This window comes from Cladophialophora immunda, assembly GCF_000835495.1.
Source record: "Cladophialophora immunda strain CBS 83496 unplaced genomic scaffold supercont1.5, whole genome shotgun sequence".
NCBI lineage: Eukaryota > Fungi > Ascomycota > Eurotiomycetes > Chaetothyriales > Herpotrichiellaceae > Cladophialophora > Cladophialophora immunda.
Window position 1 is genome coordinate 729,355 of NW_015622545.1, and position 16,011 is coordinate 745,365.

The 16,011-nt window shown below is 53.5% G+C and overlaps 5 protein-coding genes and 1 non-coding gene across 6 annotated transcripts; 3 read left to right on the forward strand and 3 right to left on the reverse strand.

Moving 5' to 3' along the window:
* Window positions 1-474: 474 nt before the first annotated feature.
* PV07_08615 (uncharacterized protein) lies at window positions 475-3,520 on the reverse strand (the record flags this gene model as incomplete). Its single annotated transcript, XM_016395802.1, has 6 exons — window positions 3,228-3,520; window positions 2,850-3,171; window positions 2,745-2,798; window positions 2,378-2,689; window positions 2,192-2,322; window positions 475-2,134 (listed from the first exon to the last, which is right to left on the reverse strand). The coding sequence occupies exons 1-6, from the start codon at window positions 3,389-3,391 to the stop codon at window positions 475-477; spliced, it is 2,643 nt and encodes an 880-aa protein (XP_016245658.1). The 5' UTR covers window positions 3,392-3,520.
* Window positions 3,521-3,678: 158 nt separating this feature from the next.
* PV07_08616 (uncharacterized protein) lies at window positions 3,679-5,189 on the forward strand. Its single transcript, XM_016395803.1, has 2 exons — window positions 3,679-3,874; window positions 3,945-5,189. The coding sequence occupies exons 1-2, from the start codon at window positions 3,806-3,808 to the stop codon at window positions 5,025-5,027; spliced, it is 1,152 nt and encodes a 383-aa protein (XP_016245659.1). The 5' UTR covers window positions 3,679-3,805; the 3' UTR covers window positions 5,028-5,189.
* A 4,640-nt stretch (window positions 5,190-9,829) lies between these two features.
* On the forward strand, window positions 9,830-11,057 carry PV07_08617 (uncharacterized protein). Its single transcript, XM_016395804.1, has one exon. The coding sequence runs from the start codon at window positions 9,990-9,992 to the stop codon at window positions 10,335-10,337; it is 348 nt and encodes a 115-aa protein (XP_016245660.1). The 5' UTR covers window positions 9,830-9,989; the 3' UTR covers window positions 10,338-11,057.
* Window positions 11,058-11,063: 6 nt separating this feature from the next.
* PV07_08618 (uncharacterized protein) lies at window positions 11,064-15,224 on the forward strand. Its single transcript, XM_016395805.1, has one exon. The coding sequence runs from the start codon at window positions 12,594-12,596 to the stop codon at window positions 13,068-13,070; it is 477 nt and encodes a 158-aa protein (XP_016245661.1). The 5' UTR covers window positions 11,064-12,593; the 3' UTR covers window positions 13,071-15,224.
* On the reverse strand, window positions 13,530-13,796 carry PV07_08619 (uncharacterized protein; the record flags this gene model as incomplete). The annotated part of the gene is made up of 1 exon (XM_016395806.1): window positions 13,530-13,796. The coding sequence occupies one exon, from the start codon at window positions 13,794-13,796 to the stop codon at window positions 13,530-13,532; it is 267 nt and encodes an 88-aa protein (XP_016245662.1).
* A 142-nt stretch (window positions 15,225-15,366) lies between the features above and the next one.
* PV07_08620 lies at window positions 15,367-15,482 on the reverse strand. The gene has a single exon (XR_001622148.1). It is a non-coding gene; the product is annotated as a 5S ribosomal RNA (ribosomal RNA).
* Between the last annotated feature and the right edge of the window lie 529 nt (window positions 15,483-16,011).

Here is a 16,011-nt window from a genome sequence, read left to right on the forward strand (position 1 = left end):
ACCGTCTTATCGCGTGATGTAGAGGCCAGTAGTGAGCCGTTAGGTGAGAAGGCCACCGCGTTCACTGAGTCAGTGTGTCCCTCTAGCTTCTGCATCTCTTGACCCGTACGCGGGTTCCATAGCCTAACCGTCTCATCGTCTGATGCAGAGGCCAGTAGTGAGCCGTTAGGTGAGAAGGCCACCGCGTTCACCCAGTGAGTGTGTCCCTCTAGCTTCTGTAGCTCCGCACTCCATATCACTGGAGTTATTGGATACCTTTGTATCCATGTTGGGATCTGACCACAAATGTTCCTCACTATACTAGTCTGTGGTGCGAAAATCACCGCAGACGAATAAATCTGAAGGGGAGCAAGGTCGACGATATGTCGGTTCGTAAGGATAAACCGTCGCGCGTCTTCAAGAAAGGCTGATAACTGAGTTGACTCATTCACCTATTGCTCATTTTAGGGCTAGCCTTCTCTCTAGATTTCTTAACTAGAGGTTACTTACCGATATAAGTGATTGTAAGTCGCTCACGTATTCAATGACTTCGGCGATCCTATCCATTAGGCTTAGAGCTTCAAGCCAATATAGGAAGTACTGCCGTAAGAACTTATACACTTTGTCGTGCACTTCGTCTTTGTGAGTCCGGTCCATTCCATGCCGGACGTGATACACCCAGTATCGGCACGCATATTGCAATGCGGGTGAGAGACATTTATTAACCGTAGCCCTGTCCACCTCTTGTCGTAGCTGGCCGGGATACTCAAGGTCGCATAGGTTCTCTCGCAGACCGTTAGATCCTGACAGTAGTTGCAGACATTTCATCAGCAGCATTCGATGTGTAGCCGGGCCGTCCACTCTAAAAGGTTCGTGTCGAATTTCGTCGCTCAACAGAAACTCGCTAAAGGATAGGTGAAGTGTCCGAACAGGTCCGAAAAAGTCGTCCGGGACCCTCAAAACAGAATGCAGTGGGCGCAGGCGTTGCCAAATGCCCTGTTGAGAGAAGTCGTAGTGGGAGTCTTTCAGAAGATCTGTTAGGGACGCGATGGAAAGCGGCTCGGCAAGGACAACAATGGATCCGATAATCACGCGGAATTCTTCATAGAGCAGCTCCGCGTCACGTGACCAACTCACCTCTGCCGACAGTTGCTGTAGCACGGGAAGGTATGTTTGCCCTATTGGGGACATCGTTCCTATGCTTTTCATCTCTAAAAATTTCTCTAGCCTTGCTCGAGGGTTCCACCACCTGTTATCACCGACGAATCGACAAATAGTCGCGGCAACGATGAACAAAGGGATAGACATCTCGGTCAATAGCTGGATGACTTTATCGCCAGGCCAGTCATGCTCTAGCCGTGACTCCGGAGGTGTATCATTGTTGTAATTCTCACTAATTTTCGAGAACGCATCTTTCAGGAAAATAGTGATGTCATGCTGAATCGTTGTACGAGGAACGATATCTTGAAGAACCATGTCTTGATGGACTTCGGCGGATATCCTTTTGAATTCTTGTAGAATGGGTAGCTCGGGTCGACTGGTTAGGAGGAGTCGAAGCTTGATAGTCGGCATATGAGGTAGTCGTGACCATAATTCGATGATTGTCCTCATATCGCGCTCGTTCTCACACTCGTCTAAAGCATCCACCACAATGATCAAGGTCGAATGCTGTTTTGGAGTAGATTTGACTTTTTGTAGTGGCTCACGAATCAACGTTTTGAACTGTTCACCCAACCCTTTGGTAGAGATATCTTGGTTGGCCTTAATTGCTTGAGCGACCAGACCATCCAGACCAGGTATTTGTAACACAAGCTGTCTGACGAGGGTGGGAAAGAGCCGTGAAGCTTTATCCCGGTCACGTCTACCCCGTTTGAAGAAAAAGCTGGCTCCAAGGCGGGCACTATTAGCGAATTTGCGGGCGACGGTCCGAGAAATGGTAGACTTTCCAGTGCCGGCCATGCCCTGTAGCCAGAAGATGTATTTGCCCTCCGGGTTGTCTGCCCACTGGTCAATTAGATGGAGGAGATCGACGCGGGTCCCATCGAGGCATGTCTCCGGGTACTCTTCGTCGTAAGAGTCGAATACGGCGCCTTCGACAAGAGTAAACTTATCCACGACGTACTGCTGGTTGGCGTTTAAGGTTGGCTTGGCGTTCCTGGGTCCGTAATATCAGTGGAGGATTTTAGGGAGCTGATATTAGAGGATGGCATACTCATTGAGGCCCTCGATCACCCTTATAAGCTTTCTACTCAGCTCATCTTCGGGTTTATTGAGGCCGGAATGGTCCGTGTCGATGGGGATGGCCGTAGCATCGTGAGTCCGCGCTGAGTCTCTAGTAACAACCTAGGGGAGAAACGTTAAAAAGTATAGATTTGGGAGCGACGGCGATGACACTTACAAGGCCAAGATACAGCCATCCCATTAAAGTGGTCGGCATGGTTTCATAGAAGGAGAAGATTTGGGTTTTCTCTCGCAGCTGTTCCTTCTCCCTCATACGGTCTGCAAAGAGTTTTTCGAGGTCGGAGAGCTCGTCACGGTGATTTCTCAGCGAGAGCAGGAGACCGTTCTCGGACCCGAGGACGGCGGTGATGGTGGCCAGAATGGCACCGGCGACAGAGGCGGACGAGCCTTGGTGAGGGGTCCCGAGGAAAATAATACCATGTGTATTGGAGAGGATTTCTTCCGAGTCACCTCCGGCTCTACATAGGGCCTTTTGTCTTCTGTCAAGAGTAGGGACTACGTGAAGCCGATTACAGCTGACTCACCTTCTTCACGATGATGCCGCCAAAACTGTGGCAGACGAAGATAATGGGAATGCGCTGACAGGAATATCAGTAAGGGTAATCCTGAGAATTGTTAATAATACTGACGAGATTGTCCTTCCGGGCTTCTGCCAGTTGCTCCAGTAGCTTATCGCCAATCTCTTGTGCCGTCTTAACTGGTGCATTGACGAACCAGTCGGAGTTGTGGGCAAAGCTCAGTATTCTAGCCTCTGGGAATTTGGGCTGGAGTAGATCCCTGAGCAGATGCACATGTCCATTGTTGCATGTGTTCACCGATTTGGCCGGGGCATCGAATGTCACCTGTGCGGGCTCTGATGAAGCCATGTTTCCGGACTCTTTCTGGGCACTGTTTGAGGTGCTGCACCATGTGTGCACCGGGTGGGCTCCGAGGCCATGGACTGCGACGATTCTGAAAAATACTATTAGCAGGTGGGTTTGCCGGGCCAGCCTAGATGGGATACTCGCTCGAATTTGGGGTTTTCAGGGTTAGAAACGACTATGATTCCGCTAGGACGTCTCTCTTTCCTACGACCAGAGATTTTCGCAACAAACGGTAACAGTGCCGTCGAGATTAGCACGGTGGTGGCCAGCAATATCGTCAAGGCCACTGACGGGATTGTCCAGGCCATCACTGGCGTCCGAGTTGACCGAGGTTAGCGGCTGCCTAATGAGACAGGACGCAAATTGTGGCAAAAATTTGGGCCCTAGTCCAAGGCTGAATCCAGTTGTGCTTGTGATGGCTAACTGTTGGCGCCCCCGTTTAGAGAGTTGTTTTGAAGGAAGTGCCTGAAGTTAGAATGCGCAGCCTTGAAGGAGTGGGTACAAGAACAGGCAGGTCAACCGAGGATGGTTGCCTTTTCTCGCATGAACGGCGGAGCTGTCCATGCATGTAGGTTCGCGACTTCGTCTGCTGTGGAGATGCACTACCGACGTCCGTCTGTTCCAAAGCCTCATCTCTTGCTGCCAGCTTCGAAGCACTTAACCTGCAGGGTGCTTCCGTGCTGTCGTCTGTGTTCAGCGAAGTCTATCACAACTGTCGTGGCATGCCTAGGATGACAGTAGCGGGCTTGCTTGAAGGCGCTGTTGAACTCATGGTCTCTCAAGCTGTACCGGTTAGTTTAAGTCTCGGAGACTCAACCGATCTGGTGTTATTTTCCCGTGCTGACTCCACAACTGTGCTAGTTCACGACCAACTTACTCCAGGCACGGCCCTCGCCTTGCGGCTGCTGCCGACAGGAACCGCCGGGTGAAGAAAACACCACTGACCAGATATGGTCTGTCGATAGCTTCCCAGCTCTGTACCACCGCCGAGAGGATCGCACTGTTAGAGTCCCTGGCGACACACCGAGCGACTTCCTTGAAAGAGATCTATCGCTCACAAAGTTAGAGAAGGTTCAAAAGCATCTGTGGTTTGCTGGGAATAAACGCCCGACGGCACCACTACACTACCAGATTTCCATTGGGCGGAGCATAACACTTATGGAGCGGATGGATCTACATCTGCTGTGGTTAAACGATGGAACTCTCTTCGTCAAGCCCATGCCGCATTATCTGCTTGATTCCGGTGTGTGGCAGGGCTACCTGACTTGTCCATCTGATTGTGCCAATTGTGCCCGCACGGCGCCGCCAGGGTGTCCCAGGAAGAAGCTGAGGAAATGTGCTATGGGCTTCCTCTTCAGCTTCGCCTGCCTCGTATCCTATCAGAGCGATTTCGAAATCGCGCTCGAGAAGCACCTCTTTCCAAAGAGGAACGACGGCTCCGATCCATGCTGGCAAGACTGGAAGAGATTTGTGAGAGAGGTCATCGCGGCATACAAAGCGGAAGACGTCCATGAGCGGTTCCATCGTGGCGAGCTCCGCCTTTCCAGGCTCAATACGATCCATCAGTTTAGCCAATTGCCGCCCTTCGACCCGTACTTCAGCACCTGGCACCATTACGGCGATCTATTCCGCGAAAACCTCACCTGGCTGGCGACAGCGACTGTCTTCATTGCCCTGATTCTAACGGCGATGCAGGTCGGGCTTGCCATAGAACGCCTCAATACCCAAAAATCCTTTGTCAACGCATCGTACGGGTTCACCATCTTCGCCATGATTGGACCCATCGGTGTTTTAGGCTTGGTATTCATAGCGGCCTTGTACAATCTGTTGAAAGACTTGCCTCATCTTCTGGGTCTGACATCAAAGTCACCATATAAGAAGGTCAGCCCCTCTTCGTTAGAAATACGGCAAGGCAGGCAGACGGATGGGTCGTCCCGAGTGTAGAGTTACTTTCTCCCACTGTAGAGGACAGTATATTATCAACGCCAAGCAACCTCCTATACTTATCATTTGGATGGACTAGAATATGGCGGTAGTAATAAAAGGACTATGGTTGTCTGTGGCGGTTGCTCCTTGTTAGTGGCTCTAGCTATAGTTCATGGCTCCTTGAACAATTGAGAAATTATTCGACCATATAAGTGGAACAACGGATGCCATGAGCATGCATGGTTCTTGTTATCGGTGAGATCAGCACCTAATCACCCCCAACGAAAATTTCCCCTGAGCGGGGCGCGGATCCAGCAGCCAAGGCCTGATTAGGTATTATATTGAGCCTCCAGCCTTGCACTAATAGTAGGTGCCCTGCGAGTTAACCTTAACCGATGACACGGTGATCGCTGGTTGCGCACATCATTTCAACACCAGCGTCTCGGGTGGCTGATGTGCCCACAGGCCACAGCATTCGAAGGCTTTGCGGCGCACCAAGACCTTGCTAATACGTGGTGTGCGGAGTTCGGAACTGCCGGAGCGACGCGTGTGGTTTTATTACCGGACTGCTTTTTCGGTATTCGGTTGGTATTAGGAAAACAATGACACCGAGCTGCCGCTTAGTCATGCTCAGATTAGACGATAGGCTGTTATTGATTAGGCATAGCACAATGAGCTAATATTTTAACTCTCCGTGTGGAGAAAGTTGCAATGTGTCAGCAAGGGGGAGGGCGGTTTCGGGAACGACTGTATCTTCATGGTGATGAAAGCAAGGATGTTTGCAAGCGCCGCCCGCCCGCCGCCCTTCTACTAAACTCGGCAAGGGTCGGGAACCCTGTCGTGGTTGAAGGCGGCCATTCATGGGAGACCATAAGGAGTTGTCGAGGAGGTTTTAAGGGGCCCCAGTATGTTCTTGACTCTTTGCCGATTGGAGGGGCGTTCGCTTCAAGAGAAACATCATGAGGTGTTGTTGAGGAGGTAGGAAGCCCAGTGCGTTAAGGTAAGGAGTTTTTCCTTCTCCATTGTCTCAGATTATTGCATCTTCACCCACCAGTGGGTAGTCACCACACTAGCAGGTTCAGGAGTTTGACAGGTGGCCATGCACTTATCATGGTAAAGGAGGAAGGAGAGGGAGCTTTCGTAGAGGCGGTCGCATGCGGCGGCCAGGCAATCGTCATGCTAAGAAGGGAGAAGAGGGAGCCATTGTGGTGGCGGTTGCATGCTGCGGCAAGGTGTAGAGGAGAGTTGGGGATGTGTTTGTGAAGGCACCTCTAGCCGAGACCACTCATGCTCATGATATCAGGTTCCGAGTCTGTCATAGGGCACCTGTTCCTGGAGTGGAGGGTTAGCAAATGCGGTGTTTGCAGCCAGACGGTGGTCGAGGGACAACGGCAACTGGGGCTGTTTGGCAACGACATACTCTTGCACACAGATGTCTGACAAGCTCCAGGAGTGTCTCATAGCGATTGTATAGAGGATCGAAGAGCCACGGGCTGAAGACCAGCTCAAAGGAACGAGGCATGTTGTGGTACATGGCGGACGCTCAGGAACCACCGAGTAAACAACAAGCCAAGGCAGAATCGCTCACCGCCTTGGGACGGGACCAATACCGCCCTGTGCCTCCATTTTCATGGCGATTAGACAGTCTAAAAGCGGCGAGCCATGTGTACCAGTGAAGCTGCGGACAGCTCTTGTCCATTGTGCTTCCTCCGGCACTGCATGCGTTTGCCGAAGATGTCCATGATGCGTCCTCCTTCCAAAGATCATGCTTGCTCTGCATTGTTATTGCCTTTGGAGCGTTCAATGCTGGCAGGATATCTTCGTCACCACGGCAAGTCCTCGTCCTCTGCGCCATTGCGTGCGAGCAAACCTTCCGTCGAACACGATCTCCTTCTCCCTCCCGTGCGAAGATTGACACCGGAGCAATCATGTGGTTGTGCAAGAGCAGACACAAGAGGGGCAACACGGCGTCGTCCAACGCAAGCATCAGAACGGCCTGTTGGGGGCTCCCTGTTGTCCCCCTGTCATCCCCCGTCGCGTCGTCATCTCGGTCAAAACATGAAGCAACCGTTGGGCGCTGTATTGATACCAACCTGAACAAAGAGAGACATTGGTGCATGATGGGAAACAAACCATTCCACATCGTTCAGCAACACAGAGTCGTTTCCTGGACAAAGACCATCTGGGCATCTGTCACACCGTCATCAAGAGAATGGACTCCCTCACAAGTGGAACACTGCACTCTCTGGTACCGTCGTTGTAGCAGAGCTGGCCTTCTCAGACTGGCTGACCATATGCACCTCAGACGACGCGTCTTTCCAGTCACTTCTGCATCGGCAGCCATGTTCGTTCACATACGTTTCTCATTGCCGCTTGTTCAAGGGTTCCCGGGCATCGAGACCTTTTGATGCCTTCGCTTTGTCGCCACGCCGCAGTCTCGTTGGAGCTTGGCACTTCTTGCTCTGCTCTGTGACCAGTTCCTTCAGAAAACCTGTTCCTTTCTCGATCCTCCTTTCAAGCCGAGGACCCCTCGCCAGCCCTCTGACGAGCGGGAGCTTTAAGTATCCCACAATATGCCACAATAGATGTAGAAGCAAAACCTAGGTTTGTATCCAGCTCCATCCGTCGGAAACCCTCGCATCAGCAGCAGCAGTGCGCCGGCCTCATTGATCTGCCGATTGTGTGTCGGGATATGCTGCCCCGAGTTCGGAATGCAACTTCTGGGCGAATGGGCATGGATCGCTGGTGCCCAGCGAGAGGTAAACAGTCTTTCCATTTGATCGCCTGTACTGACAGATGAACTTTCAGCTCTTGACCGGCGACCATTGACCACCTTCCTTCTTGCCAGCCAGATTGCTCTGCTTCCATGCCCTCCCTCCTCAATCACTGCTGCAGGCTCCTCTTGTGCGGCGAGATATCCATCAGACTCTAGAGCTGACACCTTTCCGAAAAGACTCGTACTAGACAGCCGCCGTTTGCCACACCGAAGGACGCGACACAGTTCCTTGGCCGTCGACTGCTCACCTTTGCACAACGAGTCCAGCGTGACTTCTTACAATAGACGGTACAGGAGGAGGAGCTTGCTTTATAGGTGGATACATCTCGCTTCGAGGTGGACTCATACCCCCTGGAGCACTGTCCAGGTTGATCTGACCCGTTCAGCTTTCGAGTGTGTCGGGATCTGGGGTTCGTTCGCCTATATGTTCCCTTTTGAGGATGTCCTGTGCCCATTGTGCTCCTCTCCGACGACACCGCAGTGTTGCCTCCTGTGCTGTCAAATTGGGAACACTCCTCCCTGAGAATGCATCGCAGACTCCCATCCGGAGAGGCCTCCGACATGCTGCTACTGCGGGGTTGTCTGCCAGCGAGCACTGAACTCAAGTCGGCGGTTCGCACCTTCGCAGGCTTCTCCTAGGCTCGACAATATCAAGGCAAGCCACCTGTTTGGAACTGCAAGGCCACAGAAAACCTACGAAGAACAACGCAATTGGCGGCTGTATCGAAAAAGGGTCACTGTCTCTTGCTGCACTGGCCCATGCTCTCCAGCATCCGGTGCACCTCGGCGTTCCGTCGTCCGGCTTACCCCTGGGGATCGACTGCATATGCATTCTTGGAGCAGCCCTGTCCCTCTCGCCTGCTTCGGCTGGGCGACGCATCGACCAGTGCTAGCATGGCAGGATTATAGCTGGGATGAGACACGATGATGCTGAAGTTGGGAATCACCGACCAAGATCTGCACACAGATGGATGTCGTGGCTTACAAGCAGTTCTGAAGGTCGAAAGGGAGAGTGTGACACACGGCACTTACTGCGAAGCCTGATCGGTGGCTATGAACGGTCGATACTGCAGGTACCTCGCCCGGCAACACCGTCATGATCACAGCAAAGCCAGCTTTGGAGTTGACACCACCACGTTCCCAACGCCCTCCAGCGTGGATAGTGACCAAGGCAGACAAATAACGGGGATTTAGAGCTGCGTGGCGTTGCGCTGCGACAAGACAACTCGACACCACCTGAGACAAACGGCAGAGGTTGATGTCCGGGACTCTGGAAGGAGGCTTCATGCTCGTCTTCGGCCAGAGGTTGGGTTTCTCATGGCTGCGAACCTGTGGCAGATAGAGCGATCCTACTGGAGAAAGGCTTTGATGCTGCTTTCTTATGCCCTGGATGACCGTCCCTGCTTTGCACGGAGTGCTAATCTGACCTTCACTATGCCGCACTCGACTGGCTTAGACGAGAGTTCAGACTGTCGGCGATCAGGCACCCGAAAGGAAGAAAAAGCCTGGGAGGCGGGCCGGAGTTGTCAGCAAGCCTTTGAATTGGCATTCCGTGGCTTCATTCCGTAGCGGGACACAGTCAAGCGTATTGGAAGAGAAGCTGATGAGTGTTTGGCATCATTGGGGCTTGTCCTCGTCCTCGTCGCGATGCGTGGCGCTACAGATGCCACGACAAGCACGTTCCGAGTTTCTCCAGCAAGTGGTCCCGATCATCTCCCTCCACCGAACAGATTGGATACTCATGTCGGCTGCACGATCCCATGTCCCTCCAGACGTCCTTCTGGTGCGGCGGCACTGCTCAAATCCACGCCAGCAGAGACCAGTGTGGGAATCAGAGGTTGCCAACTGTGCTCCCACGACCCCCCTGCAGCGATGGGTGGAATCCGCCCAAGCTTTTGCAGCCTTTGAGGTAAATGAAGAACGGCTGAAGGCACGAGCCCCTGGACGAGGAATGATAGAACCGCGGCGTCATGGCAGAGGAGGTTACGCGGAGAAAAGAACATCGTCTGCCGTATTTCGCACGAGATGGATGCACAGACCCAAGGCAATCCTTGACACTCGCAGCAGTCCTCTTCGCAGGCTGTACTGAAAGCCACATCATGCTCTACACCTCCATCCATACTGCAAACTAGCCGCACAAGTCTATACCGCACTTGCACCATCTCCGGCTTCAGTGATGTTACCAAGAATCAGAGAGAGGAAGGATGAGAGACAAAACGAAGCGCACCTGCAACGAGGCTGCCGCCCAACATGAGCCTCTAGATGCCGTCATTTCAATCTTAAACAGTGGATTATTCGACGCCATGCACAACGCAGCTTGCGAGATGCTCGAGTCGTCAGAACGAACCGCGAGCGAACAGCACACTTACGGATACCATGCGCTGCAAGACTCGCGGCCGCCTGACACGTCGCTGAGAGCATCGCCATCTCCCGAAGCCAAGTGTTCTGTTGGACATCGGACTGTGTGGACCGTCATGTTGTGGCACTGGAAACCGTCAATCCTCGCCCCTCAGATGGCTGTGGGCGAAGGAGACGTGGTCAGCCTCCACTGAACGTGCGCGCTCGTGTCCGTTCTCGACTCTAGCGACCTTGTGTTGCAAGTTATGCGACCCGAACTGCGGTCCTCGACGTGAAGCAGGCTCTCTAGGCCACGCATTGCAGACACGGCATCAGGTGACACAGCCCAGTCGATATCTTGTGTCTTCGGGACTGCTCCGCTTTGGACAAGCTTCGACAACGAATGCCAGGCACATAGGTGCTGGCCTTCGGCAAGACGCAAGCGTATTGCTGTACTCGAGACGAAGTGCTCCAAGTGCGATATGGGGAGGAATGGGGCGAATGTCGCGGTCATAGGCTCATCGTATGGGTTCGTCTTCGACCCCGTTGCGTTCGACAAGGGTCGGATGCTTCGAAAACGATCGCAAATCTCCCGGAATCCGAAGCTGCAGCAAGGGCTGGATCGAGAAGCCTTCGTCGCCGAACCAATGCTTCGCCCATTGAACATTTTCTCATGTCCAATATCCGTACTTGGCGCATCAGACCTTGGAATCTTGGAACAGTTGCCGTCTCTGCCAGAGGCGGGTTCTATCGTTTGATGCCTGGCGGAATGAAGAGGCGGCCAGAACCACTCCGAGCAACCGCTGTCCTGCGACAACAAGCTGACACAGAGCGTAAAGAGGCCCCATTCCGACCAGATCCAACAGCAGGTGCGCTAGGTGAAAGCTGGCAAACAAACGAGAAAGCCGCAGGGCAGCAAAACCCGGCCGAAACCCACCTGTGCGCTTGCGAACTGCGCATATTCAATCCTCTGCAACCGCGTGTCTTGAAGGGTATCTCTTGGTTCTCTAATACAGCTCCTCGGGACGGCTTTGTACCTGGGTTTCGACAAGATTGAGTCTGCGCATCTCCCCTACTCAGACACACCGCGATGGTTTATCATGCCTCGTGATTCTCCTTGCCGTGAGACGGGAAGTTGTGGCGTACCATCCTTCCGCAGGTGTGACCTTGCGCCGACAAAGCTGTCGCGCTCTCGAAGTAACCTGTGGCCACTGGGAAGGTTTCAAGGAGGACTTTCCCACCTCGGAGCCGCGCCGTTGATCAATGCCAGCCTCGCATATGGTTTCGACTTTGGCTTGGGCAATGGGAAGGGTCCAACCGGTGTCTGGTTTCTTGCGGAGCATCCCCACGACCTCGCTGATGAGTGTTTCATCGAAGATGATCATCGATGCCGCGATAGGGCGTCTGTGGCTGTGGGTGGGGTGACCTTGCTTTCCTTGGACACAGTCAACAGATTCTGCAGGATGCTGTCAGCGTTGGAGATGACAGCTTTCTGATGGCGTTGCAGCACCAAGGCAATTGGTACGGGCATAGCCAGGAAGGGACATCATGGAAGATGGCATTTTGTGTCTGGTGGTACGGCCTCCGCTGCCCAAAAGTTTCTTCCTGTGGCCAGAGCCGTTGTTGAAGGTATGCGACAATTACTTCAGCGCTTGCGTTGCATCGTCGAATGGCATGACTCGGTGGGGGACTCTGCTGTCGAGTGTGGCCACTTCTCAGATCATTGGCGGCGGCCAGACCGACAAAGGTGACAGAGTCAAGGCCGCCTGACTATGGAACACAATAGACAGAGGGCTTGGGAGAGGCAGGCCACGCCGAGAGCTGGCCGCGCAAGACATGCTCATCCGCCGGCGCAACGGGAGGTTGGAGACATGAAGATGGCGATCAATCAGCTACAGCATCAAGCCGGGCCTGTCATTCTCAGCAGAACCATCAACTTCTTTGACCGCTTCTCATGCAAATCGACGCGCTGATTGACCCAATGGTCGGTCCGCACCTCATCCAAAAGTCCGCCCGTCTGACAGAGCATTACATGGTCTGAAAATCCACGCGGGCCGAGTTTCTGTGTCCTCGTCCTTCGACGCTGATGTTCTCCAGCAACGCTGTGTGGCGATTGAGAAGCCTCTCACGGACTGGGTCATGGATTTGGTGTCATTCCGAGAGATTTTGGTTGCCACCCGCCCTGAAGAAGCTCCGGCTCTCTGTGCCCCGATCACCGACTCAGCCCACTGCACACATCAAACAGGAACAAGGTCAGGGCCCAAGATCGGACAGACAAGCGTCCTGTACAGTGAGGATCTCCGGAACACTAACCGGTTGAGAGAATTGATCTGGTTCCGAAAGTCCAGTCTTCTGGAGACGAGCGACTCCCCTCGAGAAGAGCATCCACCGTCTGGGAAAGGCGTCTTGCGGGACGTGTTGAGCACTCACTCGACTGTGAAGGCGGGTACGCGACTGCGGGGCAGAACTGCATGTCTTTCCGCCTGGGGTCAGGCATCCCCCGATCTTGTTGGACTCATCTGTCTGCGTTCCCAGATCTATCGTCCTTACAGGGATATAGCACATTGTCACGCAACACCGCCCTAATCTCAATCTTGTGCGGTATGAAGATCATCGCAGCACACAACGCTGAGAGAGGAACCCATTTGATCTGGCCAAGGAGGGGCCCTGCTCTTGACCCCCGCGAAAGCGGGCAAGGTCAGAGCCGGCATCGGTTCAGGCATCTCCATATCCGTGTTGCCGGACAACCTTCAGCACCGGGATCGACAGTGGTGGCGATGTCGCATACTCTCTGTCCGGCGGGAGCCCCATGGCTCCTCGAGCACCATGCCATACTCGAGCTGAGTCGTGCTAGGCCGACTCGTGTGCATTGGTGTTTGGATCGTGGTTTGTTTGAGCCCAATCGCGTCTCCATTTCGCTCCTCGCCTGCCAAGATCCCGTTGTGTAGTTCTCCTTGACTTTCGACCATGGAGAGACCAAGTCCGACGCGTCTCCAGCGCTGAACGAGAGCATGGAAGTCGAGGGCCGTGGCAGTATCGGGAGACTGCTCAAAAAAGGAGAGATTTACAACTTTGATATAGTGTCATTACATTAACATAACAGCCGCACGAGGTTGACGAGGCTGAAGATTCGATCCACGGCGACGTTACGGCCTCCTGGCTCTGTTCTTTGCCGATTTTCTCTCGGAGAATGAGGCGCGCGACATGCAGAGCCATTTCAGGTGTCCTGGAAATCATTCCGCGCGATTCTGATCACTCCTTACACCGCGCTCAGCAGAACGGCACGCTGTGCGGAGAGACGTGTGGCCCTTCTGGGTCGTCCCGTGCAAGGCCCAGCCAGAGCTTGGTACTTTCGGTCTCTGGAGAACGCCCAAGCGAAATCAAGGCACCTTGTGGCCGAGGCTGCATCATTGTCGAGAACTGTGTGCTGGTCGTCCGTTCGTTGCGGCCTCGAGACGAGCCGGCAACAAACTGGATTCGCTCTCGATGAGGTGGAAGCCGATGAACGCGAGGGCCTCGACGCGGTCCGGGTTGATGAGTACAGCAGCGGACAGTGTACGCTTTTCGGTGATGGCCGTCGGCTCGAAGATCGACTCGCGCTCGAGAAGCTTGATCTCGTCTTGACTGGAGCCACCCTCTTTTGTCGATGTTGGTTTCTCGGAGGAGGAAGACATTCTTGTTGAATCGGTCGAGGTGCAGACAAACGAGAGTCACTGAGGCTGTATGAGAAGTGAGGATGAAAAGCAAGAGCAACACAAGCGGCCAAGTGTGAAGTGTTTTTGGAGAAAGAGCTTTTCTGAGCCATGAGGACCTGAATCTGCCCACCGCCAACGGTTTCGACCAGGCTCGAGCCTAAACAGTGATGTCTGTGGTCCAGCCAAACTCTATGCCAGGCTAGACCCAGGCGATTTGATATGGGTCGTGCAGCTATGCATCAGGAGCCCAGTTACAACGGAAGCTCGCAAACAAGGGCGAATCTGTGAAGCGCTGGATCACTGGTCCTCATGCGGTCGCCAAGCTTTACTGGGAAATCGTCGAGGTAAGCCCCAAATCATTCTTGGAGACTGACGGAGTTCAGATGCGCGAAACGAAGTCGAGGCCGTGACTCTCTTCCTCGAGTCTTGGCGAACCTTGCGCCATGCCATTCGTTGTTGCGAGCGAGTGCAACCCAACCGCGGGTGCTGTTTCCGTCCGGCTGGTCTGAGTCCGTGCAGAGAGGCAGCGCCCTTGGTGCGGGTACCGAGGACCTGGTAAAGCCTCGAGGCTAGGTCAACCAGCAGGGGGTGTGGTTTTTACCGTAACAGTCTTTAGCGTTTGCTGATTCTTGCCGGGCCATTGCCATTATCGAGGATTGCGGCAAACGCAGCTGCTTTGGCATCATGGCAAAGGCGCTTCTGTTGTCGACCGCCAGCCGAAAGCAGCACAAGAGTCGGTTTCAACCGTGTGTCTGTGTTCTTCGTTGGAGAATGGGTGATCTCGACCGGTCCTTCACGTGGCTCTCTGTTGAGTGAGTGTATCGATCAATACGGCGGTATGCTGGGCGATATGGCCGTTTGCCACAGCTCAAATGTTGTCAAGTGTGGCAGACGGAGTCGTTGGTTGTAGCAACCGGGCGAGTTTCTTGCATGCCTAGCCCGATCGTGACAAGATGTGACACAGGGACAGCGGCAAACACTCGTGGCCCAGCACAACTCAGCATCGTCATCAGTCGCTATATTGGCACTTTGCACCGATTTGCAACTTCAAAGGGTTCGACTCGACTGCAACTTGGGTAAACAATGTTCCCTTTGGCTATCTCTTCTACCTGTTCCACCCAACAACAACAACAAAGGCCCACACAAAGCCATCACGCATGAGTTGCCAATGTATGACAACTGTTGAGCGTTATCCCTCAGCTAAAATGAGGTCTCGATCCGTTCCTCCTAGGTTCCCATCTGGCCCAAGGTGAGAAGCTCGGCATTCGACCAATAGACGGGCCACCCTCACCGGCCACAGACTGGCCTGTACCTGTGCCGCGACCAAAAAATGAAAACAGAACAAGTCCAGCGGCATCTGCAGGAAAATGATGCGCGTGTTGACTTGGAATCAAGCGCCACTCAAGGACCGACAAAAAGTGGTTTGTAATTTGGGAGAAATCAAATCGTAGCAGGCGAGTGTTCATTCGGTGCAGCGGCATAAAAAGGACCCCAAAACGATAATTGACCAAGTGTAAGTAGTAAACATGAGATGAAAAAATTCGGCAAAAACAATCAACAGTCAGGATTCCCACCTGGTCACCCACGGTAGTACTAACTGACCGGCATGTGGCTTAAGTACGGCTGAGCGAACGGGAAGCCCTGTTTTCCACATCCTATGGTCGATTGCGGAGAGAAACGCACATGAATAAATGATATGTAGGAATTTAGGATCTTGAATTTTGTTGAGAGTGCTTTACTTTTGGCTTGATACACTGCGGCAAGAATGCAAGAAGCTCGCAGCGTGTCTCGAGCTGGAGTGTTACTGGGCTGCGTACTGGGCTACCGAGGCGCACCTGTAGCCCCGGGGGGTTAGCAGTAGTAAGCGGTGGGAAGTAGGCCGCGAGGGAGCGCTGCTGGGGATGTACTGCTGGGGATGTACTGCTGGGGATGTACTGCTGGGGATGTACTGCTGGGGATGTACTGCTGGGGATGTACTGCTGGGGATGTACATGTCGAGTCTGCATAGCTAAAACAGCACCTAGACTACTGTGTAGTGAAGAGCGCTGGAACAGGGAAAGCCAGGTGATTTCGCTCTTCCCAGACACCCTTGGAGATCGTCATTGTTCCCTGGAAGAACACAGCTACAGCGCAGCTTACCATCAACTTGGCAGTCGGGTTCATCCATATGCTTGCGACCTCTGACATTTCTGTC